This window comes from Numida meleagris, chromosome 14 (genome assembly GCF_002078875.1).
Source record: "Numida meleagris isolate 19003 breed g44 Domestic line chromosome 14, NumMel1.0, whole genome shotgun sequence".
NCBI classification, from domain to species: Eukaryota; Metazoa; Chordata; class Aves; order Galliformes; family Numididae; genus Numida; species Numida meleagris.
In genome coordinates this window covers 6,896,309-6,920,332 of record NC_034422.1, presented here as the reverse complement: position 1 = coordinate 6,920,332, position 24,024 = coordinate 6,896,309, and the positions used below count along the sequence as shown (strand labels likewise).

At 43.4% G+C, this 24,024-nt stretch overlaps 1 protein-coding gene across 8 annotated transcripts; it reads left to right on the top strand.

The window, feature by feature from the left end:
• On the top strand, positions 27-24,024 carry SVOP (SV2 related protein). 8 transcript variants are annotated; one of them, XM_021413253.1, is made up of 17 exons: positions 27-85; positions 1,036-2,580; positions 5,353-5,513; positions 7,028-7,113; positions 7,794-7,892; positions 8,464-8,535; positions 9,107-9,231; positions 11,604-11,667; positions 12,887-13,012; positions 13,428-13,556; positions 14,679-14,752; positions 15,066-15,142; positions 16,183-16,290; positions 17,766-17,877; positions 18,453-18,534; positions 18,768-18,857; positions 19,417-23,971. In XM_021413253.1, the coding sequence occupies exons 2-17, from the start codon at positions 2,546-2,548 to the stop codon at positions 19,621-19,623; spliced, it is 1,647 nt and encodes a 548-aa protein (XP_021268928.1). In that variant the 5' UTR covers positions 27-85; positions 1,036-2,545; the 3' UTR covers positions 19,624-23,971. The 8 variants fall into 8 exon arrangements, 5 of the variants coding, with proteins under 5 accessions (XP_021268928.1, XP_021268927.1, XP_021268930.1 ...); XM_021413252.1 differs by having other exon boundaries at positions 34-1,216; positions 2,189-2,580; XR_002443502.1 differs by having other exon boundaries at positions 83-2,580; positions 19,417-20,828; positions 23,918-24,024.

Genomic DNA, 24,024 nt, shown 5'->3' with positions numbered 1-24,024 from the left:
GCCATAAGCACGCTCAGCGCCGGGCCGCCCCTAGCAACGGTTGCTATGGCTGCGCGTTGGGCGAGGATTGCTGAGCCCTGCTTTGGTGCGGACTTATGTGCCTTACTCGAAGGCCTAGCGCTGCACACAGCGCTGTCATTTTTTTTTTAATTGAGGTGCTTTAGGGTTTGTCTAGTGAAAGCAGTGTTTCCCGTCAGTGCAGCATGTGCGACACGTGCAGCTTCTGAGAGCACCTCGAGATGGCAGCTGCCGACTGGGCTGTGGGGCTGGCAGGGAGCAGCATCCTTCTCTTTATTCCTTCCCTAACTACCGAGCTGTGTTACGAAGTGCCTGGTGCACCTTTCAGCCCAGTCCTGGTTTGCCTTGTTCCCTATGTGCCAGAGGGAGAGGGGAGCCCAGAGAGCACAGGAACAGACAGCGAGAGGCTGAGAGGTGGGGAAGTGGCAGAAGAGAGGGACAAATGAAGCTGTCCTGGCTGCTGCAGCACTCCTGTGAGATGTGCCACTCTGACATAACACATTGAAATCATGGACAAAAGCACCAGGGTGCTGAGAGGACCAAGCCTCCCACCATTAACTTAGTGGGAAAATTTGACCTTATTTAGTTAAAAAGAAAAATTAGTGTAGCAGCTCTGTTCTAAAAAGAAAGTTACTGCTTACATGCCATGAATCTGTAAGCTAAACCTCTGCTCCAAAAATACCATTGTCTACCAAGCCTGTGTGAGAAGATACGCAGAGTTTCTGCTAACAGATATTCACAGTTTTGTAGATGAGCCTCAACCTGGAACGCAGCAAGGCAGCTCTGCTGAGATGGTTCTGACAAGGCCTGCAGTCACTGCTTCCCACTAGAAGCTTCAGCCCAACAACTCCTCCCGTTGTGGGCTTTACAGCATTTTAACCAGTGAAAAAGAGCAGGCTTCTCAGATCATACAAAACATCTAAGTATAGCTAAAGAAACCATGTTTTCTGAAGAGGAATGTGTCGATAGATGAGATTTAGCTGCTAAAGCCTTTCATTTTTTTATGTTATGAGCCAGGCTGCCTTTCGTACCAAATAAACTGCTGAGCTCCTTTGTGGGAACGACTGACTGAAACAGCCATTCTTCACCCAAATCACACCACCACCCAAATCAAAGACAAGTGCAAGGATGCACAATGAAAGAGCCACGTTGTTTGTGCAAATCTGTGTGTCTGGGAAGGATAAGCAGAAAATGTCAGGTGAGGTGATTGTCGCACAAATATATGCATCTTGATCCACATGAAATGACACTAAGGTACCTGAGACATCCACAAGGTGATCAACTGTTCAGCCTGGTCCCATGCAAAATGCATGGCTGGAGACCACAGGACACACACAGATATCTGAAATGAAGCCTTGTGTGAGCATCAGTATTCCTCTCCCAGGCACAAATGAAAGAAATATTCTCACTACTTTTAAGGCAGCTGAAACTCTAGCTACACCGCTTGTGAGTCCTTTCCTATAAATACTAAAAACTGTTAACATTTTCAGTATTTAGCATAATAGACTGAATCTGTGTGATAGCTGAACAACTCTCAGTCACATATTAAGCATGCTTGGTTTGTCAGAGCCAGGCCAACCCTCTTTGCATCATCTGTTTTCCCTGATCTGAATTTGTGCACCTTTCATCTTATTCCTCACTATAGCACTTTTCACCTGTCACCATTTGAATATACCTCATTGATTTCAGGCTGTTTCTTTAATTAATCAAATGTGTCTTACGTTTTAATCATGTAAAAAGTCTCCCAGTCATCTTCCTAGCACATATCTTTTAATTTTCTCCTGCAGGCCTTCCTCTGGAATGTATTCTTCTGTAAATGCACAAGTAAATTCTCTTTTCCAATTGTAGAAGAAAGTCTACAGGGGTGAATGCACTTGGGTGACAGTATATTTAGCAGCTAAGTGACTGAGATTTTTTACAAAGTGATTTCTTTCTGAGTTTGTGGAGTGCACGCTCAGAAACCCTGTCAGGTCACTAGGAGAGATTATATATGGGAACTTTCCTTGGGTATCTGGAACAGGTGTTGAAACAACATAATTTTCTGCAAAGACCCTCACAAAAGTGAAGTGTTCACAGCTCATCTGGCTGCCCCGTGTTCCCCCAAAAGACCCTTTGCTATCCTTGCAGGAACAGCCGTGCCTGAAATAACTTTGCTTGGCTTTCCTTACAGAAGTCCCAATGCTGCCCAGCTCATTTTCTGGTGGCACTCAGCTTCCCCTGTGCCCCTACCCCGCAGCGGACACATCCCTGGCCACGGCTGCTGGGAGAGCCAGGGCAGGCTGGCAGGCAGATCCCGCAGCAAGCACGGCAAGGGGAGGGAGCCACTCAGCCCTCCCCGCCGAGCCGTGCTGAGCCGCGCTGAGCCCAGCCGTGCCGTGCTGTGCCGTACGGTGCCGCACCGTGCCCGGGCTGCTCGGTGCCTGCTGCCACCGGAGCTGTCCATCTACCCGTGCCCGGTTTCCTACAGCTGCATCCATCCCCGCCATGCGAGAGCGATGAGAGCAGCTCCTCCAGACGCAGCCTGGCAATGGAGGATGATTTATTCCAGCTGAGACAGCTGCCGTAAGTAGCACCGGTAGGGGAGCAAGGATGCGCAGGGTTTCTTCTAAGCGGGCTGCAGGGATATTGTACATCCTGGCGATTTTTAAGGGAATTGTTTTTAGGAAGTGTCTTAGGCCCTGGGAAGCAGGCCATTTTCCTTGTGCAGCTGCCTGGGTTCAGCATCCTGGGGGCATGCAGGGATTCGGTTGTTATATAAATCCACTGCGTTTTTATTTTTGCATGAACTTGATGGTGGGAGAAATAAGGAGGGGTGGAACAAAACCGTGGAAGTGCCAAAAAAAATGTTCTGAGAGGGAATGCTACTATCGCATTTGCAAGGTGGATTGCATCGGTAAATAACGTTGTGCTAGGGAAGGCATCTTCCTCGGCTTCCTGCTTCATGCCGTGAGCCGACTGCAGATCACAACCCTCTTTTGCAAAGGTGTGTTTGCAGTGAGTGTCGCTGATATTTGCTAACTGTATGTTGCAGAGAAGCACACACTGCTGCACAGGGGGATTGCTGTTGTTTATGACAAACTCCTTGCTGTTGGGATGTGGTTGTTAGAGCTGTGCAAAAAGGTGATAAGAGCGTTTTAACAGCAGGATTTCTTTACATTTTCATGAATGCAAAATGTTGTCTTTGCAAATCAGTGCATTTTTCCTAATGCTCCATTATCACGTGGTGTGAAACATATTCCTATTTGGAAATCATTCACTCTGCAAGGCAGGGAATAAATGCTTAAAGTTGATTTTAAATATTAATGAGCTCAAGTCAATGACAGAGCAAACTGTCCAATAACATTTCTAATAAGTTGAGGAAATGGACGTGAGCTCCAGGTATTTTCAAGTACTCAGCTCAGTCGCAGTCACCTTAAAAGTAAAAACAACGAGGCATGATTTACATGAGGCCATTTTTCCCAATCTCTTTTATTTTAAAAAGCAAAGCACAGAAAAATGTTCTAAAGTACTTTTCAATGCATGTGTAATTAGACTTAGTCAGTACTGTGGGATCTTGCAAACAAATGCAGCTCTCTGAGATGAACGGTCAATAGCACTGTGTGTTGCTCTTCATTTGTGATAAATTGCTTCATACGTTCTTAAGTAAAAAGTATTTTCTTTAATTCCTCGTGATGAGGAATGTGAGCTCTCTACTCAGGTTGCCATTGAAGAATTTCTGATTTTTAGATCATTTGGTGTACCTTTGTATAGCACCTGGAGCTCTCCAAAATGGTCAGTTCCAAAAGCCTACTTGAACTATACAGTATGAAACAGTAGTAGTACGTGGGTTTTGTGGTACTTTACATAGAAAGGTTTTTTCTAGTATAAAAAATGTGGCTTGTAGCTTACTAAAACGTGGACTAGTTTCCAGTATAGGTTGTATGAATGGTATTCGGTCATAACCCCATGGAGCACTGGCACTTTGTAGCTCCTGAAATCCTTCAATGGGCTTTGCTTCAGGCTTTGGGGCTACTGAAATTATGGTAATATTCCTTTTTTTTAATGACAAAAATATTCCAAATTTGGAAGTTTACTTTCCGTGTAGTTAAACCAGTTGCTTGCAGAGCTTTTGCAAGTACAATGTGAGTGGCATTTTCCTATTAATTGCCCTTAGTAATAAAAATAAATAAATCATCTCACAGACACACGAATGTCAGTGTTTCAGTGCTAAGACTTTGTATGTTATGGGTTGTGGAAGGACTGTATCTGCAGGGACATTTTTAACCCAGGTATTACCGTAACTATTTACCCAACGCGTATCTCGAGTTGTCCCAAAACATCTCACCAGCCTGCAAATCACTGTGTGCGTGTGACAGCCTCACAAAATGATGACTGTACCTCTCTCTCTCCAGACTGCTGCCAGAATATCATTAGTGAGTACGTGCAATTCCCCAGATGGGATGTGGTCAGGGGATGTTACGTGCCAGGACAGCGAAACTAAAAAGTGTTTTGGATCCCTCCACTTTCTGGTTCTACCACAGAGAAATCCTGAGCTGGTGTGGCCAGGACTCTTTCAGTTGTAGACAAGCCCATGGGAGATGGAGATTTTAATTCCTCCATCCTCGTATTACCGATGGACCAAAACCCTCTTACAGGAGTTGTGTAGATTGCCCGTCATTTTGCCCTTATATTCATATGGATTGCACCATCAGCACTTGCCAGAGAAAATAAGGGTGCCAAATACATAAAGTCTTTCAGATCACCTTTAGAAATGTCATACATGCCTGTCAATTTGCTGCAGCTGCAGCTGGCAAGGATGCTGCTAGTTCAGTTTTGGCAACCTTTAAACCAGAGGATTTAGCTGAAGTTCATGGGACTTTCTGCTCGTCTTCATCATAGAGTTAAAGTGCTCAAGTACTGGAAGTCAAAGAGGTAGCAGCAAGAATAATTTAATCTATTTCCAACAAAAAAATGCTTCACTGAAGTCCAAGAAATTGTTGGTTGCCAAGGTGAAAAGTTTCTCTGATGCTGAGGGTAGATTGAAGGAGGACTGAGGAATGTGTTACACTAGCTATGTTAGACCTATTTCAAAATCTTTGTTTTGTCACATGAAAGTTAAATGATGGGAGGCAGATCTCCTCCATATTATGTGAAGCTGTGCACAGTCACTCTTAATCAAGGTGTGAACGTTGGATCAATTTAGCAAAGTTCTTTTTTCATGTCTTGTTTTCTCCCTGGCCTCACTGCAGAGATCAGCCCACCACCTCTTTGACCAAATAGCTTATCAAGACTAACTGAACACAGCAACCTAGAAGACCCCCACCAAAGCATTAATCCTCATTTCTCTGTTCTTAGGGTGGTCAAGTTTCGTCGCACTGGGGAAAGTTCAAGGTCAGAGGAGGATGCCATTTCGGGAGAACATGAAATTCAGATTGAGGGTGTTCGGACAGAGCTAGAGGCTATCGAGCTGGAGGATGGAGCTGCAGTGCCAAAAGAATTTGCCAACCCAACTGATGGTGAGCAGGTTTCTTGTTTCCCTTCAAGGAAAAAGACGTGGCCTCATCATTTCAGCCAGGATAAGTGCTTTGGGTTTAGAGAAGTTGGGGATCCCCAGATCAAAAAAGAAAACAGTAACCGAGGCAAATTTAGGTTGCACCTGAATATGGTGCTTTAGTTGCATTGTCCCCTAAGGATGTCTTTATGTGTTTGATTTGATTGGGTATCCAGTTGTCAGCACCTTTTTCATATAGACAGTTTGGCTAAGTTTCCTTTAAAACTGATCAGTACTCCAAAATTGTCACCAAGTTTACTGAACAGTTACACCTGGCTCAGCTTCAGGGCTGAGCACAAAGGCTCTGCAGTGCTCCTGTCTCCCACTTGCCTAGAAGGACAAGAGGGACAGAATGAATTCACATCCCAGCCTCTGCTTTTTGCCTAAGAGGAAAGAGCTGACTGTCCTGAAGGCAACAGTGCTTCAGAAGATATGAGAAGTGCTGGTTTTGTCTTAGCACAAAACGTACTAAAGTTCCATAGAATGGCTATTTTCCCAGGGACTTATTTGTTAACATATTGATGCAATAGGAGCCAGAGGAGCATGAAATAAGTGAGTTTCTTGAAAGACTTACTGCAGCAATGCAAGTCTGTAGATATATGTAGAGTTTCAGGTGGCACATCACCCAAAAAAGTGGAAGCGATGCAACATGCCAGCATGCTGAGCTTCAGTGCCAACTGCCTGGGCTGTGGTCACAGACTGGGGTCCTACAACATTTCTAATATTGGTTGGATTTGTTTGATTTCCTTTTGGTTTGGGTTTTGTCTTTTGTTTTGTGAGAATGTCTAACTCTTAGCTAGGTAAAGCTTTTCTGTGCTCAAGTGTTAAAACCTTGAGACTTAAACTGTTTTAAGCAACTGGAAGATCAAAATATATTCTGGTTGTATTTCTCATTTACTGTTTGAGCAAAGGAATTTGAGATATCATAGCTTCTTCAGATGGCACAAAATAATGAGGTCATGCAAATGTGTGGGAAACATAACCCTCAGCATTTTTAACAGAACTGTATTAAGATATAGATGCCTTGGACAAATTCTTCATTCACTTAATTACAGTTTGACTCTGAGTACAATAAAATACTCTTCTGCACTTTCCATCCCTTGTATAGTATTGCTATATGCTGTTATATGTACTTCTCACTGAAGGAATTTGTAAGTCAGTGGCTGGTGGAGTTACTCCCAGGAGCAGCAGGCTGAGAATGCACTGAAGTCATTGGTGCTACTCTGAGTTATTTCTCTGTCAGTAAAATATGTTATGAATATTTAGAATCGTCTTGGCTTTAACACAATTCCTGAAAAATATGGAGAAAAAACTTGGGTATTGGGAATTGTATAAAAGCAAAGTAGCTCTGTTAGTTATTTTAAATCTAAGCAGATTACCCAGTTAATAAGTAGTCACCCTGACAGAAAATGCTGTCTCAAGGGATGCATCTCTCTGGGAAAGGAGTACACTTCTGCACTAGAACTGTTTTCTTTCTAGATACTTTCATGGTGGAAGATGCGGTGGAAGCCATTGGATTTGGAAAGTTCCAGTGGAAGCTCTCTGTTATTACAGGATTAGCATGGGCAAGTAACTGTTATCAAGATGAATTGCATGATCACCCGTTACAGAATCTCAGTGATTTCAAATTAAGTAGCCCTTCTCTGTAGACAAAAAGTCTCTAAGCAGATAATTGTGCAATGAAGAAAGAATTTTACCTGAAATTCTAGAGTGACAGCTGGACTCAAACTTGTTGTGTGGAGGTAAAGAATGACTGATTGATTTCTCTGTTGCTGAAATTCTCTACTTGAAATGCTTGTTTCAAATGGAAAGGATACAATCCTATTCCTACAGATGTCAGTTTTCATTCAGTGACCTTACCACATTCATCCCATCCGCTAAATTCTCTCTTTCCTGTATTAGTCAACATTATCGTTCTCTGCTTCAGATGAGCACCAGTTCAGTACTTCTGGTTTTAAACTTTGATATCAAGAACAGGAAGGCAGGCTTTGTTTTCACTTTTCTGCTGTTTCTGAAGCACTGTTTGTTACATCCACAGCGGTATATTTTTGGGTAATGATGTCAGGAGCCCTTATTTTCCGTGGACATCCACTGTACGTTGCAAACATACATGTTTTGTTTCACCTGCAATGAAGAAATGCCAAGAGAAGAAGCAAAGTTCATTTCAAGACGGGGGATGAATGACTGTTGTATCAATCTAATTTTCAGGCAGTGCTTTATTTTTGTTTCTTTTTCACTTTTCTAGATGGCAGATGCTATGGAAATGATGATTTTAAGTATCCTAGCTCCTCAGCTTCATTGTGAGTGGCGATTACCAAGCTGGCAGGTTGCATTGCTCACATCGGTAGGAAAAATAACTGACAGCTCCTGTATTCTGTAAGGTTTTTCCACGCACTGTTATTCAGACATTATGCTTTATATCCCACAGTTAAATCTGTTCGTGGCCTTTGCAAATTGCCTTCTTAAAAAGCCAGAGCTTGAAGAAGGGAAACTCAGTGAGAAATGAGGAAAATTTGCAAGTTTTAGCTTCAAAGTTTCATGTAATTTCCAGGAAAATATATGAATTGACTCAGATTAATTGTCATTACCTTCATTATGCAAGATTTCATTCTTTTCTGAAGACAAGTAAGAGATTCAGTCTGCTGAAACTCACCCTAATTCCTGGACAACAGCAAACTCCCTTTCATGTCAGTGGAAGTGATGCTGGGCTAGAGTGCATTCTGAATAATCTCACTGTATGAATAATTGCCTTTAGTAGTCTCTACTGCAGAGGAACCAGACCTGGAACGTCTGGAAATTTTGGTCTGCTGCTGAAGTTTTCAAGTTTCATTTGAAGCTGTGTTTTCTTTGCTGTCATATGGGAATTTTCGCTTGTCTTGTTGTTAAGGGGAAGATTTTTTTCTGGTGTTTCCTAGGTGGTGTTTGTGGGAATGATGTCCAGCTCCACCCTCTGGGGAAACATTTCAGATCAGTATGGGAGAAAAACAGTAAGTGTTCAGCTCCTGCTGGAACATGTGGAAGTATTGCAGCAGTGTGTGTATTTTAGTGGGTGATGTTGACAGATGTTGACAGCTTGTATGTATGAAGAGTTAAGCAGAATTAAGCAGAGCCAGAAGCGACCTCCCATGAAATAAAAGGGCAGAAGTTTGGGAGATTTACTCTCAGAAAATAGGAAGGAAATAAGAAGTGAGAAAAATAAGAGCCTGGTGGTGTTACAAAGTGAAGTTTCTTGTTGCTGTTGTTGTGAAAGCCTCTCTGAAATTCTGGGTGCAATACAGCAAATCCTTGTACAAATAGAGGAATTTTGTGTTCAGTTTGTGAATGGGTCCATAAATCCATCACGTGCTGTGATGTCATGTTACTGTCCTGCTACCACCTGTGCCACCTTCGACCAATCTTTAGGAAACCTTTAGCTGCTGGACTTGCAGAAGCAGCATTTGCACCTTCTGGCTGTGAAGTCAGAAGTTTACTTGTTGTTTATTTACATCTAGTTTACATGTTGTTTATTTGTGTTACAGCAGAGATTTTATTTTTCCCTCACTTGTCTGTTAAATACAGGGGCTAAAGATTAGTGTGCTATGGACCCTCTATTATGGGATCCTCAGTGGTTTTGCGCCGATATATAGCTGGATCTTGGTGCTGAGGGGCCTGGTGGGCTTTGGGATTGGAGGAGTGCCTCAGTCGTAAGTAAATATTCACAAGTCTCTTTTCTATCTTCTTTGTGTTATTTAAAAAAAAAAATGCTTATGTCAAATTCAAGACTTTGATCGGTTTAGTAGTCCCAAGCCCACTTTTCTCTTGGTGTTTTGGATCTAAAATATTAAATTTGATAAGCCTTTGAAGAAATCTAATACATCACTGAGGTGAGTCAGATTTACAATGACTTCTAAGTGAAAATGCTGGGTACCTAAATGTAATATGCTATATGCCTTGAGTTCTATTTCACCCTCAGGTGAAAAGGAGAGGCCCAAACGGCACACCTAGCAGTAGGTAAAGCACAACAGACAGCATTTTGTAGCCATGCCCAAACACTGCATTAACAAATTGTGCTGGGAGTAGTCAATAAGGGATGTCATGGACTTGCTGCACGATAGATGGTGACCTAAACAGCAGCAGTTAGAGGTAGAGTGAAGCCTTGACTACTCCTGCTTTTGTAAAGCTCCAAAATATTGTTCAGTCAGAGCCTGAACTTTCACATCTGAGCCTGAGTTGGAGTTCCAAAATCATATAGCCCAAACCTGGAGCAGTTCTGATATCTTCATGGCTCAGACACATTTCTAGTACGAAGGTGGTGTCAGGACATTTCTCTATTACTGAATAATTCCATTCTGAAGAAGAGGATCTCTAAATTTTCCACTTTAATAAATAAATCTGTTCTTGGCTTTTAATTATAAATGGAAAGGGATGAGTATATCTAGTCTTTCTCCATATAGTCCTTTATCCTTATTAATAATTGATATTTTGCCTCATGGAGGTGCTATTTCAGAGTAATCAGAGCCTAACTTTGATTGATGGCTCGCAGACTTCTCCACAAGGCAAGTCAATATCCTGCCTTTTCTATTGCTGCTCCCAGATAAAAGATTCAGAGCTGAGATGGAGCTTCACAGTTTTATTAATCTTCTCTTACTGCTCATCTGCTCCCTGTTAGAAGCTGCACAAAAGCATAACATGCATGTACAATTGGAAAGTCCTTATCCTGCTGTGTATCGAGCAGCAGTGAGGCATTTTCTGCCATGCAGTTCCGACTGAGCACAACTGGAATGAGGCAGGAGAACAACAAAGACGAAGCATCGGAGTTAATAATGCCTCGTACTGCAAACCCATATTAATGATGTTCCACAGAGCCCCGGTGGAACAGTTACAGCTCAGCTAATTCCACTTTACGGAGGGGTGGATAAAGCATAAGGGCTGCATGGCTTAATGAGAGACAGAGAGGAGCTGGTTACAGAGCTCAGAGTGGATTCCATTGCTGCTGAGTCTGTTTCTTGCTCTAACTGTAACAGCAATACCTTTGACAAAAAGAATTAATATATATCTGGCATGAGAAATAGCTCCTTTCTAGTATTAAGTAGACAATATTACTTTGGCTACGAGTAGCTGTATTTCAGTGAAATAACATAGGCATCTTTATAATTATATTATTGTATTCTATCGTTGGTATGGGAGAAAGGTTTGTATGAAATGTGCTATTAAAAAGAATACACCCAGCAGTAATAAATTAACTAACTGTAGCAGATGTCCCTTTACCTCTACACGTGTAGGAGCTGCACCTGCGGCCTCTTGGCCTGTGAGATGCTGTGTAACCATGAGCATGACTGCTCATTCACAGTTCCAACATCCAGTCTTTCACAGATACTGTATTCTTTCAGAGATGAGGGTGAGCCAGTGGAATGCAGAGAAAGTAGGAGCCAAGAGTCTTACCACACTGAAGAAGACAAGGGAGCCTTGGTTGGCTGCTGGCCCTTTGGTTCTGCCCTCAGGAAATGTTCACGCAGAAGCCGTCCCATTGGCACAATCATGAAATAGCAACTCTGTGAAGTCAGATGATTTATTTTTGATTCCTCGCTATCTAAGAATGGAAATTATTTTATACCGATAGCGCAAGCAGATCTTGAAAATGTTTATGTCTTAGAAAACTGAAACCTGGCAGAGCAGGCCAATGTGATGTTCTCTGAGCCAGGTGTAAATAACTTATCCAGCAAGAGCTTGCATTGACTGCTGATGGACCACGTTGAAAATGCAGGCATCATGCCCGTCCCAGACCAAAGCAGTGTTATGAAAACATACGCAGCAAGAGCTGTTACATTTAGCTAACAACTGCAAGTCATGTGAGCAGAACAAATTCTGCCCTCTCTTGCAATGATGAACTAAAAGAGATTGTTTCGATGTCGCAAACGAAGTCTGAATCAGTGTGCACGGTATTGCTGGCTCTGAAGGCTGGGAAGGGTTTTTGTTACTCCTGTGGGTTTGGCAGTTTTAATAAAAGACAAGCACAGTGTCTGACACCTCTCAGTGTGCTAACATGATGTTTTTTTCTCAATGCTCACTCTTACAGGGTAACCTTATACGCCGAATTCCTTCCAATGAAAGCCAGAGCAAAATGCATTTTATTAATAGAGGTGAGTAGTGTAGCTATGTGTGCTGGTCCACGGGGGGACATATTCTGCTGCTGGTTACTGCCATTCAGTCCTATTGATTAGCGGTGTCACACATGGCAGCAGTCAGGTCTTGACAGTCCAAGTTAGTGTGGAGCTCTGCAGCACTGAGGTCAGCGGGCCCAGAACAGTGCCAAGTACCCAGCACTTCTGAAGGCAACACGCAGAGCCCTCTGGTGTGACCTAATGCTGCAGTGAGATTGATGTGTAGCTCAGTAATGGATAATGAAGAGCTGACCGTTCAGTAAGCGCAGGGCTAAATTCAGCTCTCCAGATTCAATCCAAATGTATCAAAGTCACACGGAGAGGAATTTCGCCTTATAAATACTTTAAGGGAAAATTTGCAGCCCTTGGATTGAAGGGTGCCAGTGGAAGTCAGTTAAGCAGAGAGCAGGGCTGTTACTCGTCTGAAGCAGTCCATTTGGAAGGAGCATCCTCATGGAAAACCTCGCTGCACTGAAACAGCTTCTCAATTGCACCAGCGGTTTTCTAAGATAACTGCTGGCCAGTCCTGCTTTTGGCTGCTTCATCTTTTGTAAATAGAGTTCAGCAGATGAATCGCTCCCTTCTGTGCCATTTTTGTTCTGCCGCAGTTTGGCTACCTCAGAGCAGCACTGGGTTAGAAATACATTCTGAGCATTAAATAGCAAGCTGTCAAGGAAAAGAAGATTAGTCCTTTTCCAGATTCATAATCCAAAGGAGAATAATCCTGCATGGCTAGGATATGCAACAGGGTGCCAGCTCCATTACTTGCTCAGAAGGTATCAATTTCTTCTTTCACTTACAGGACAAACTCTGAGTGGCTTTGCTAGCTTGGTTTTGCAAAGGAAGGCAAATACTATAAACCTCATGGTGTTAGGGGGGTACAATACCCACAGAGAGATGTTAATGGTCATTTTGCTTAAGAAGCAGAATGTGATGAGCCTATTCCTTCTAAGAAGCTACCTCTGGTTAAACATGAGCGTCTAAAGAAAGTGATGTTAGGTTTTCAGAGCTGAGCTTCTGCCACATGTGCACAGATCCCCATAACATACCTCCATTTCTGTTTGCATGCAGTGGTGCGTATTTGAAATGTCTCTGGCATTTCTGTCTCCAGCTGTCCCTACAGAGAGCCCAGTTTTGAACGTTTCAAAGAATGCTTAGTGGCATTCTCATCTGTGACTGTTTCTTTTCCCGTTGGCAGGTCTTTTGGGCTATTGGAACGGTGTTTGAAGTGCTCCTAGCCGTGTTGGTGATGCCCACTCTTGGCTGGCGGTGGCTTCTCATTCTTTCTGCCCTCCCGCTCTTGCTCTTTGCTGTCCTGTGTTTTGTAGGTATTCTCTTAAAGATGTGTTTAAAAATGCCAATTTTGGAACGCCTAGGGCATCTTGGGATCTGCCCGGGATGCTTTGCCTTCCCCACTGAGAAAGGATAATGTCAAGATCCTGCAAAAATGCTCAACATTTCTTGAGTAAAAATGAGACAACAGAAAGATTGAGGCTGGAGTTCTGGCTTTATGGCAAAAATGCTGCTTTGCAGTTTCTCAAAGCCTAAAGAGGAACTTGACATTTGACACAAAGGAGATTTTCTGCTTTGTTAAAGATTGGTTCTGTGATCCTGTCTTATGTTGGTAGTCTGCTGGGGTCGTGGAGATTTCCCACTGTAAGCTCACAAATAAAGCCTGCAGTTTGTTCATTGCTGTGTATTTGACATCACTGTGCATGTGGTCTGCTTTGCTTTCTTAGTGGCTGCCAGAAAGTGCGAGGTATGATGTATTATCTGGAAATCAAGAAAAAGCCATTGCCACTTTAAAGAGGATAGCAACAGAAAATGGAGCTCCAATGCCTTTAGGAAAATTAATTATTTCCAGACAGGTATGTATGGGTAACTGGCACATGGGATAACAGTGAGACTGTACTGTAGTCATAGGGATTTATGTAAGGAAATAATCGATGTTAACTTTAATTTTAACATCTCAACCACTAATAAAAAATGAAAGAAGATCATAGATGCCCAAACCATGGTATGAAAAAATCCTACTCTTAAAGAATATCACACAAACCAGATCAAACTCATGGGATGAGGTGGAATCTCATGTTGAATTTTTGGATCTCATGTTGAATTTAATCCTGATTTTGTGGAGCTGGAATGCTACAAGCTCCAATGCAATCCTATTGCGTGGAGCCATTCAGGTTGTTACTTCTGAACTGTATGCTACCACATGAATTACATTGGATTTCTTTTCACTTTAGTGTTACACGACCAACTTTTCAGCACCCCTGTCAACATATAAATCAGCTCTGCATTTACAGAACACAGAGCAGACTTTTACAGGAAAAAAGTTACAAAGTTAGCCAGCAAGCAGGAACAGCAGAGGCAAACCTGTTGGTTTGAACGGCAGCAAAACTGTAGAGCTCGGCAGGAGCTTTTTAGTACTGGTCTTACTAATTGGAGATACAGGTTCAATTTTCTACAGCCTCGATGAGTGAGGACCAGAGCTCTTGTGCCTTTCACAAATACTTGGTTCAGCCAGGGTAACTATGATGGGCTGTGCGGGAATGCTCTGCAAGTTTTGGAAGATTCTGTTTTCCGGGTGGGGTGGGAAAGCCCTTTTCCTTAACCACAGGTTTGTGGGCTGAGCCTGCCACTCTGTTTTAGGGACACTCCGTTGAAAAGGGGTCTGCTTGCTGGAGGGCTGCCCTGTAGTTCCTTGGCACCTTGCCCTGGGTCTCGATGGGCTGTGCTAATTTAGCAGAGCTGACTGCAGGCCGCTTGAATCATATGCTAGCTGTGTGTTGGCAAAGTTCTGCTGTTCCACTTTCCAGCCCCTCCTTCCTCAGACGGATTCTCACCTTCCGACCTGAAGAGCCCTGAGTTCAAACTGAACGCTTGTCCTAGTGCATCGTCCTGTATATTGTTATCCCTTGCCACTGTACATCCTCCAGTCTGGGAGCAGTGAGTGCCCTGATTCTCTGACTTACATTTGTTTTCAACAGGAAGACCGAGGAAAAATGAGGGACCTTTTTACACCCCATTTTAGATGGACCACGTTGTTACTCTGGTTTATATGGTAAGAGGAAATGTAAAGGGCTCGATGCCAGCACGATTCTAATGGTTTTTAATTGAGGTGTTTAACAGTCTCATTAAAATACAGCAACATCCTCTTCGAAAAAGAAAAAACCCAAACTGTATTGATTTGTAATGTATTAAACCACCCAGTCACCTGCATTCTTGATCTTATCGCCCTTTCCTTTTCTAGCTGCTGCTAGGAAATAGCTTTGAGGTAGCACTCGGTGGGAAACCTCACACAGTGGGTTCTGCTGTGGTTCATGTTGTTTACCAGAGGTGCTGTCAGCTGAGATTTCTTCTTTTCTTCCTTGCAGGTTTTCCAATGCTTTTTCATACTATGGGTTAGTTTTATTAACTACAGAGTTCTTCCAAGCAGGAGATGTCTGCAGCAGTGAGTACTAGTCCATCTCTTCTTTTTAAATATGCCCTGTAAAGTAATGGAATATATTTTATTTGATGACTTTCAGCAGTTAGTTTAGGAAGGACTGTGGCTGCCAGCCTGAATTTTAAGGCATCTACTCCTATTAAACACCATTGACAGACAGTGCCTTATTTCCCACACAATGCAGAGAGGTCCTGCAGTGTCTCTGAGCCCAAAATGTAAAACGGCAAGACAACCTTCAAAAGGAGAGCTTTCAGAAAATGTGTCTGTTCTTCCTGAGAAAAGAGTGATGGAATCAATGTATGTTTCTAGATTTGACAGGCTTAATTAGTTCTGAGATAGAGATAACTGCTGCTACTGTGGAGCTCCCAGGTTCTCAAGATGTGAAGACCTGGAGAGAAAAAAGATAGTGCTGGGAAATCAACGCCCTTTCTGATGCAGGTTTTTGTGTTAAAAAAAAGCTCTGACTGCATCAAGAAGAGGCTGACAAAGTTTGATTCCCCAGGGGAGGCATGATTTTATTCAGAACAGTTGTGATTTGTCAAAACTGTCTGGTAGTTTGAAAATTATGGGAAGGGGATGGGTAGCATTGGGAGAAGATACAGAATCCAAACTTGCACAACAGTGCAGACTTGAAGAATACTTTTTTTTTTTTTTTTTTTTTCCCCAAAGACTTGGAATTATTCTGTCTTCTCAAAGTACAGATGAAGGGTTAATATCCCAACTTATGTAGGGAGAAACCTGTGTTACAAATGTTAATTCTGCTCACTGTCGTAAGCCCTGGGCTGAAGAATCACTAAGCCTGTACAGCTGATATTCAGGTGTACATGCAAGTCTTCCTGCCACAAATAAGACCATAAACTGTTCAGTTGCAGCTGTATCTTCTGGTCTGAATGTACTTGTTGTGCAGCAGCGTTACCTTGGTTCACATCCCTTCTTTTATTTTCAGCAGTAAGAATGGGTCCTTTAGCCATAGGAAAGGAAGATGAGCAGAGATGGGATTACTTTAAATATATATATATATATATTTATTTATTTTTCTCCTGCAGTTTCCAGTAGAAGAAAAGAAGTTAAAGCAAAGTGCAGCCTAACCTGTGAGTATCTGACAGAGGAAGACTACACTGATCTGCTCTGGACAACCCTGTCAGAATTCCCAGGTAAGTGGTGATAAAAAAAGCTGCAGTTTTTCTCTGCCAGTAGCTCGGTGTAATTGGAATGGACTTTGGTATGACAGAAATGGGTTCTCCTGACTGGCCTAATGCCACTGTATTTCCAGAAGCAGTGGGGCTCCTTTCTTGAAGTGTTTGATACATGCAGTACACACAGTAGCTGTAGCTCCCTTCACTGTCCGTGACATCACCGCAGATAAAATCACTAGTAATTGCTTTGTGAACCTATAATGGCCTGTCTTACTATGGATTCGTTCCAAGAAACATATTAGGCATTCAGAGGAAGAGTAACGATTAAATAAAAGGGGCAGAATCACTTGAACTTTTATCCATAAATGACTATCCAAGACTATTTTAAAAGGATCCTGGATATAGTGAATCAGTGGAGGACTTGCTTCATAACACTCTGTCCAGCACAGCCGTGATTTTCAGTCAATTTAAAATGAATTTCAATGAACAGTCTTGCACAGGACAATCCAGATAATATTTAATAGCCACTGTTTCTTTGGATGTAAAAGATGATCTCTCAGTACTAATCTATTTGAAATAATGCAGTGAGGCAGTGGTGGGGATATTTTCGCTGCTTTGTATTGCAGTTTCAGGGACAAACACTCAAAGAGAAGCCATTTAATATGTGAAAAGTTGTGAGTCTGTGGCACATGTGCATAGTCCATACCTAATGAGAGTGTTGTCTTGTATAAAAGTCATTCTTGGGAAGGACATAAGTGGACAGAAGACAGTATGTAGTCTCAGACTGATGCTATAGCTGAACAGACTGGTTTGGTCCTGAGACATACTAAGATAGAATGCAAGAAACACTAACTGGGATACCTCTGAATATGACACTGGCAACACTGGTGCTTGCATAATCCCCACGCTTGCTGTACCTCTGCCTTTAAAGGCATCTGGAAAAATTGCTGAAGAGAGAATTCTTAAGAATGTGAGACTTACAGAGCTTGATCCATTTCTTTTATCAAAGAGCAGGTGAGAAGTGATTCGATGGCAGCACATAAACAACTTACTGGAAAGAAAATAGTAGGTTTAAGCAGTGGAAAGATTAGCAGGGCACAATGGTTGGACGTTGAACAGAAGATATTCCTGTTAGACACAAGGCAGCCATTTTTAGCACTCAGGTTGGGAACCACTGCAATAATCAGAATTTAGCAGATGTCAGAGCTGATTGCTCACTGCTACATCTGTGTGCCCCCTGAGTGAGTGTGCAGGCACATGGACCCCTGTGAACATGGAGCAAAACTCACAGACTGGGACACAGAGTGGTATTTTTTTGCATGTGCTAACGGTAATTGGACCAGCCTGTTCCACTCCTCTGCTTGATTCCTCTCCCGAAAAAGAACTTTGAGAACAGATTTTCAAATCGAAATAACATAGCCTATGTTAAAAGCCAGCTGATGCAGCCTCCACCTGTGCTCAATTCCCAGCAGTCAACTTGTCTCCTTCTACAGGTGTGTTAGTAACACTGTGGATTATCGATCGGATAGGCCGCAAGAAAACCATGGCCCTGTCCTTTTTTATCTTCTCGTTTTGCAGCCTGCTGCTGTTTCTCTGTGTTGGAAGGTAAGTAAAACGTAGTGAGAAACCAGCACTGAATCTGTGTTCTCTAATAATGGTGGCAGGAGGCAGATGTTTGTTTCTCGGGGCTGAAGAGCAAAGAAATGTAAAATAGCCAGTGGAGAGCTCTCTGAATTTAAACCTTTTCAGGCACAGTACAGAAACTGTGTAATAAGAAACCTTCCAGTGCTGTAAATATTCGGTTGGTATGTAGGTTCGTGTGTTTTAAACAGACAAGCTGCAGTCTGATTTCTTTTGTGTGCCGATTTTTTTTGTTAGCACCATTCATAACATGGAATCTATTTTGTCTTATTTAGATAAGCTTAGGCACTGGCTGATTATTTCAACAGTCCTCAGCTGTCAGTGAGAATGAATACCCTTAGAAAACTGATGTGACTGTGGGAATGCAGATTGTTTGGCATCACTATTACATTAAGGGTCCAGAAAAAATATGAAGGGTTCATTTTAAAAAAAAAATTGTTGTAACAAAATTAGCATTTTTTTATTGCACATGCCTCCAAGTTAAACAAACAGATTGTACAGAACAATCCCAAACACTGCTCTCCTTTTTATCCTCACAGAAATGTTCTTACTGTGCTGCTCTTCATTGCAAGAGCTTTTATTTCAGGAGGATTTCAGGCTGCTTATGTTTACACTCCGGAGGTAAGGAGGTTGGTTTTGTAATGAGACTATTTAAGGGGATTGAGAACATGGTGGGAAAGTCATTTTTATGACCTCTTCACAGTGGACCTAACCCCAGATATGAGTTCCTGATCTCATCGTTGTCTAACAGAACTTGCTGCAGTGCTACTTATTGATTTCCATTGATTAAGGAGGTTGGAAGGAAGAGGAGGGAGCTGCTCACTTGAGTTAATGGGCTGGTGCTTTCTTCACAGGTTTACCCAACAGCCACGCGTGCTTTGGGCCTGGGAACATGCAGTGGAATGGCCAGAGTGGGAGCTCTCATAACGCCATTCATTGCACAGGTAATATCCCTTCTCTTGGTACTGATGGCCTAGGAAGGTGGTGGAGAACCTGCCTCCCTGCTGTTAGGGCCACACCAAAAGCAATCTCTGCGTGATGTTGAAGGACACTCGTTGCCCGTTCCCTGAAGAGAGTTCAGGCTCATCTCTGAATTTACCTCTTACTCTAGAGGTCTTAAGATGGGAGATAAATAACCACGGGGCAGGCTGCTGGATGGACGTAAGGGCTCCTTGGAAGACACCCACCTGGAGATGGGGTCTGCGAGGGGCTCACAGGTTTCTGTGGGTTGTGCAATGCCACTTTTCTTTTGAGACCTCAAGTCCTAGGTGAAGCACGTGTGGAATGCTAGGCAAGGAGGTTGGGAGAGCCAGGCTCTGCAGGGACAGGACTAAGAAGCCTGTGTCAGGAAGGGTTGCTCTGCAGAAAGCTAAGAAGAAAGCTTATGACTGTGTAGTCTTTGAGGAAAGAAAAGTATGCAGCACTAAAATTCCTCCTACTGTATTAGTATTTGCCTTTCTTTTTGTGATAAGGCTCAGTGGTACTATGTTGTGTTTTCTGCAGGTGATGTTGGAATCTTCAGTCTATTTAACACTGGCAGTTTACAGTGGATGTTGCCTGCTGGCCGCTGTGGCTTCCTTCTTCTTGCCCATTGAAACGAAAGGTCGTGGCTTACAGGAGTCCAGCCACAGAGAATGGGGACAGGAGATGGTCGGGAGAGGATCTCGTTCCCCAGGAGTCACCAGGTCTAACTCTGGGTCACAGGAATGATGAGACATGAAATCCTGCTGAAGGAATGGATGAAATAAGCAAGATACGTTCCACAAAAGGCCAACTCTGAAGCATAGAAAGCAGACCATACTGTCACTGCCAATGTCATGTGTCAAACTGCAGGAACTTTGGGGTTGAACCTAAGTAAATCGTGTCACTACTGCTCTTTGCTCACACACATAAAAACTTTACTTCCATATTGAAAGGCATTTGATCCAGATGTCATTTGAAACTTAGCAGGAAGGGTTTTTCTTAAGTCTGTTGTGCTTGCATGGTCAGCTATTCAGCTTAAAATGTCCCGTGTCAAGCAAATAGCTACCTGAATGCCACTCGGTATAAGCTGTAATTAAAATAATGTACTCTCGATGCCTAAAAACAAAAGATTAATATTTATTGTGTACTTGGCATAGCACACGGTGGATTCCATACACTACAAAATAGGTTTTATGAATTAGATGCCTGCCTTGCACTTTTTAGCCATCAGCAACAACACCAATGCAGTAACAGCAAAACAGCTGATGCTTACGAGTTCACTTGCTTATGGGTTCTGCTCCTTGAGAACTAACGGGCACTGTGAGTGAGATTGCTTGGGATCTATTTCCTGAATGTTTCTCCCACTCGAGGCAGGTAGTTTGCGTTGGTGAGGAGCGGTATTTGCTGCAGAGATGGAATCTCATGTGAGAAACGTATGTGCTCTGTAAATCTTGATGGTTTGGAGCAGAATTTGACTTTTCTACCATTGCCAGGAACACTGAGCACTCTGTTGCTTGGTGAAGACTGCTTCATCAGTGCTGGTGTCTCTTTGTGTGTGGAGATGCACGCTGTGGTTTTCTGCATGGGTCCAGGCCTGTTTCTGCTCAGTTTGCCTAAGTGTGTTCCTGCAGTGCTGCAGCCAGAACCTTTGGTGAGGATGCCTCAGTCTGAACAGCTACGTGGAACAGTTTGGATGGGGCCTCTTTTGAGTGTCTCCCAACAGAAGCTGGTCTCCTGACAGCTGGACTGGACTTCTCAATAGCTGCAGATTGCACATGGACTGCAACGGCAAGCTGGTGACAAAGGAATGTAGCTGGCATCGCGTCAGAACAAACATCCTGGGAAGAGCCAAACCACAATCTTCCTGAGAAGAGGAACTTCACTCCTTCAGACATAGCCAGCCTGTGGAGGTTGGTGATCCTGCTCTTGTTGGAGAATGTAACAGAGTTCAGGTGAGGATAAGTTTGTCTTGTTTGTCAGAAATCTGTCTCTGCAGGGAGTCGGAATTCCGAGTCTGTGGACGCGCAGCGAGGAAATGCAAACAGAAGCTGAGACCTGTCTTATCCACGTCTCAGTTTGTTTTCTGAATTCCACACTGTGGAACACACGACCAAATGGAATGAGACGGACTAGATGCTGATCGCCAGGCTGCGGGAAAGCAATACATTTTTCTAATACGTGTGGTCCGTTGTCTCACAGAAATGTTGGTAAGTGTGCAACAAATTTTGCACAGTAGAGTTATCTTAAGTATTCTGGGAACCAAGCCCCTTTTCTGTGGGGTAATAACAGGTCACTGAGTCTGTTTTTGGGTGCAATACAAATGAACACTGTTAGGGTTCACCTTTTGTTTAGGGATTTGCAGCACTGTAGTGCAGTATATTGCTCCAAGACACGTTGGGGCTGTTTGTTTATAGCACCGAAAATTAGAAAGAAAAGAAACTGAGGAAACTCAGACTAATTAAAAAAGGCCAAAGAGTTTGTTGATATTCCGTGTTTGAGTATCTTCTGCTGAGAAAAGGTCAAGTGTGGCAAGGCACCAGAATGTCTGTCTGCTCTCTTACTGCTTTCTGATGGTGACTGCAGCGAGGGACTCTGGAAGCAGTGGGTGTAAGCAGGCACTTTCCTTTTTGTGGTTATATGAAAATGCAGCTCAGCTCACAGGAGATCCTGCTGTCGATGTGGCTGGTGATGTAGGAACGCACTGTCTGTTCCAGTGGCTGTTGCTTCGTGTGGGTCTGGTTATCTTTGATCTTTGTCTCTGCTGTGTTTGTATCCTGTGTGCTCGGTCTCCAGCAAGCTCAAGTTCCAGTCAGCCCTCAGCAAACAGACGGGGCTCTCATGGAGCTGACAACCGGTGCAAATAATTTTTTTTTGCCACCTTTTATCAGGCTGTAGTTGGATAATTTTCCCTAACATACTATGCAACTGGGGTAGCTCAGTGCTGCCTCAGAGATGCACTGACTCGTTTCCCTTGGATGCGTGAGGGACGGGCATGGTGCTGGCAGAGGAAGGAAGCATCTCCTGGATGCTGACATTTTGGTGTACACCCCAAAACTGGAGTGCCCAGAGGAGAATCCAGCTGGGTGTGAGCCCACCTTGGAGGTCAGGGTGAATATAAAGTGCATGAAATCCATGGCTGGGTGAATGCCACCTCACAGCCTGGCTGCTACCTTGGTTTGCCACTGAAAGCCTTTTCCTTACAATTCTGCTTTTCCAGTGTTAATGTTCACACGGCACTTTGTTATTCTTTGAGCCAATATTCAACAGCATTGCAATGGCCTTCAGAGTGTGCATTCAGAGGATTTAGGAAAGTATAGATATCTAGTAAACTTCAAACAAAATATTGCCCGGGTAAAGGCTTATAGGTAAGGCAAAGCCTTTGGATGCTGTTGAGTAGTTCGGGTTTTAACCTGTGACATTTACAGTATTGAAAAAAAATCAATACAAATTGAAGGCACTTTTGCTTTTCACTTCTTACAAATTCTGCAACGGAGAATGTATCTAACGATACGAGCGTTATTAAGAAGGCGAGGACGTTTGAGATAGCTCACTGAAAAACCAGAGGGACGTTTGGCTTGATACACAGCAGCCTATAAATAACCATGCATCACGTCTTATCAACATGGCAGCACCGCTGATGTACATAACAAGCTTCCAAAGATCGTTTCACACGCCGTTGACTATTTTTCCCTGATGAAGGAATTAATAGAGCTCGTTCACTGAAGACAATGAAGTGACATAATTCTGGAGAGCAAACAGAGTTGTGGGATTCAGAGTTCTGCTGTCCAATATATGAATGTGCAAAGCTGTTGTGGGAAAAAGAATTCTCCCAGTGTGCTTTGATGGAATGATTTCGTATTCCTAAATGCTTGCCGAAAGAACATTGAATGTTTTCCTGTGTTTGAATGTACAGTTTCTAAGCTGGATACATTTTAATGTTTAAAAACTTTGTGTATATGGAGCTTGTTGTAAAATGATCCTCTTGTTCCCCTGTTACGGATGCAACATCGGATCGTTGAATTCCACCCTAGATATTTTATGTTTAAGAAATAAATAGTTTTTTCAGTAAAAATGCCCTTGGCTGTTCCACAGGATTGTCACAAAGGTAAGCAACCTCCCTGGGGTTCCCTGTGATGGTCAGATATGGGATGCCCTCAGGGCAGGGAGGCTTCTTTCTATTTATTTACTTCTTTATGTACACTTTAATTTTAACCATCTCATTTGTAGAAGGCATAATAGTGTAACCCTGACAGCCTTCCTCTGCTCTTCCAGTGGTGTTCTGATGCCCAGTGATTTACAAACTCAAAGAGGTTCCTCTCTGAGCCACCACGACTCATCATCTGCCAACGCTGTGCGTGCTGTGGCAGCGTGCTCCCGTCCCAGCGTGCAGCATCTCTGCTCTCACCGCCAGCACAGCTGCTGACGGGGTGCTGGGATGCAGAGCCCCATGTCTGCGGATGGGAACAGTTGTCTCGTGGCAGTAACACTGGGGGAGAATATTCATTCTTCTGTGTTTTCTGTGAATTTTTTTTGGCATCCTCAGCCCTTCCCAAAGCTCGTTCTGCTTTCCAAAATGCCGGAGCTGCCGCTGGCTCGCAGAGGATGACTTTACTGATACTTGATGCGTTTCCAGCTTTGTTTTGTGTCACAGGCCATCGCTGCTGAGAACTGGGAGTTCGTAAAACGTGCTGATGCTGCCGCTGGAGAGGGCATTTTTTGCTTGTCAAGACACACTTGCAGCAGCCAGCTGGGCTCCCCGCTGGTTCTCTCTTACCTTACCATTGCCACAAAAATGAGCTTAACTCTCCATGGCTCTTCTACCCCATGGCGTTCCATTTAGGGCTTCCAGCAGTGCAAAATACCGCTCCTGTAGCTCTGCTCTCAAAGCAGAGTGATCAGCTGAGCTCAGTGGTGGCATCCCACGCCGTTCTGTCTGGGGGCTGTTGGCAGCCACGTGCAGGCACCCCCACGGTTTCACACTGCTCTATTTCAGCTTTGTTTGTCCGCTCAGGAAGTGAAATGACAGCTCTTCCTTCTGCAGGAGGAAACGGCCGGGAAAAACGTAGCATTGAACACTGGGAGAAGGAACGATGATCTGCTGGAACGTTTCTATCAAATCAGCATTCGAAGCCCTATCCGTGCTGCCAT

Excerpts from the sequence above, each read along its gene's own strand:
- SVOP (XM_021413253.1), top strand. The coding sequence starts at position 2,546 with ATGGAGGATGATTTATTCCAGCTGAGACAGCTGCC. Across the intron at positions 2,581-5,352 it reads TTCCAGCTGAGACAGCTGCC|GGTGGTCAAGTTTCGTCGCA; the intron begins GTAAGTAGCACC and ends CTCTGTTCTTAG. Across the intron at positions 16,291-17,765 it reads AACCCTGTCAGAATTCCCAG|GTGTGTTAGTAACACTGTGG; the intron begins GTAAGTGGTGAT and ends CTCCTTCTACAG.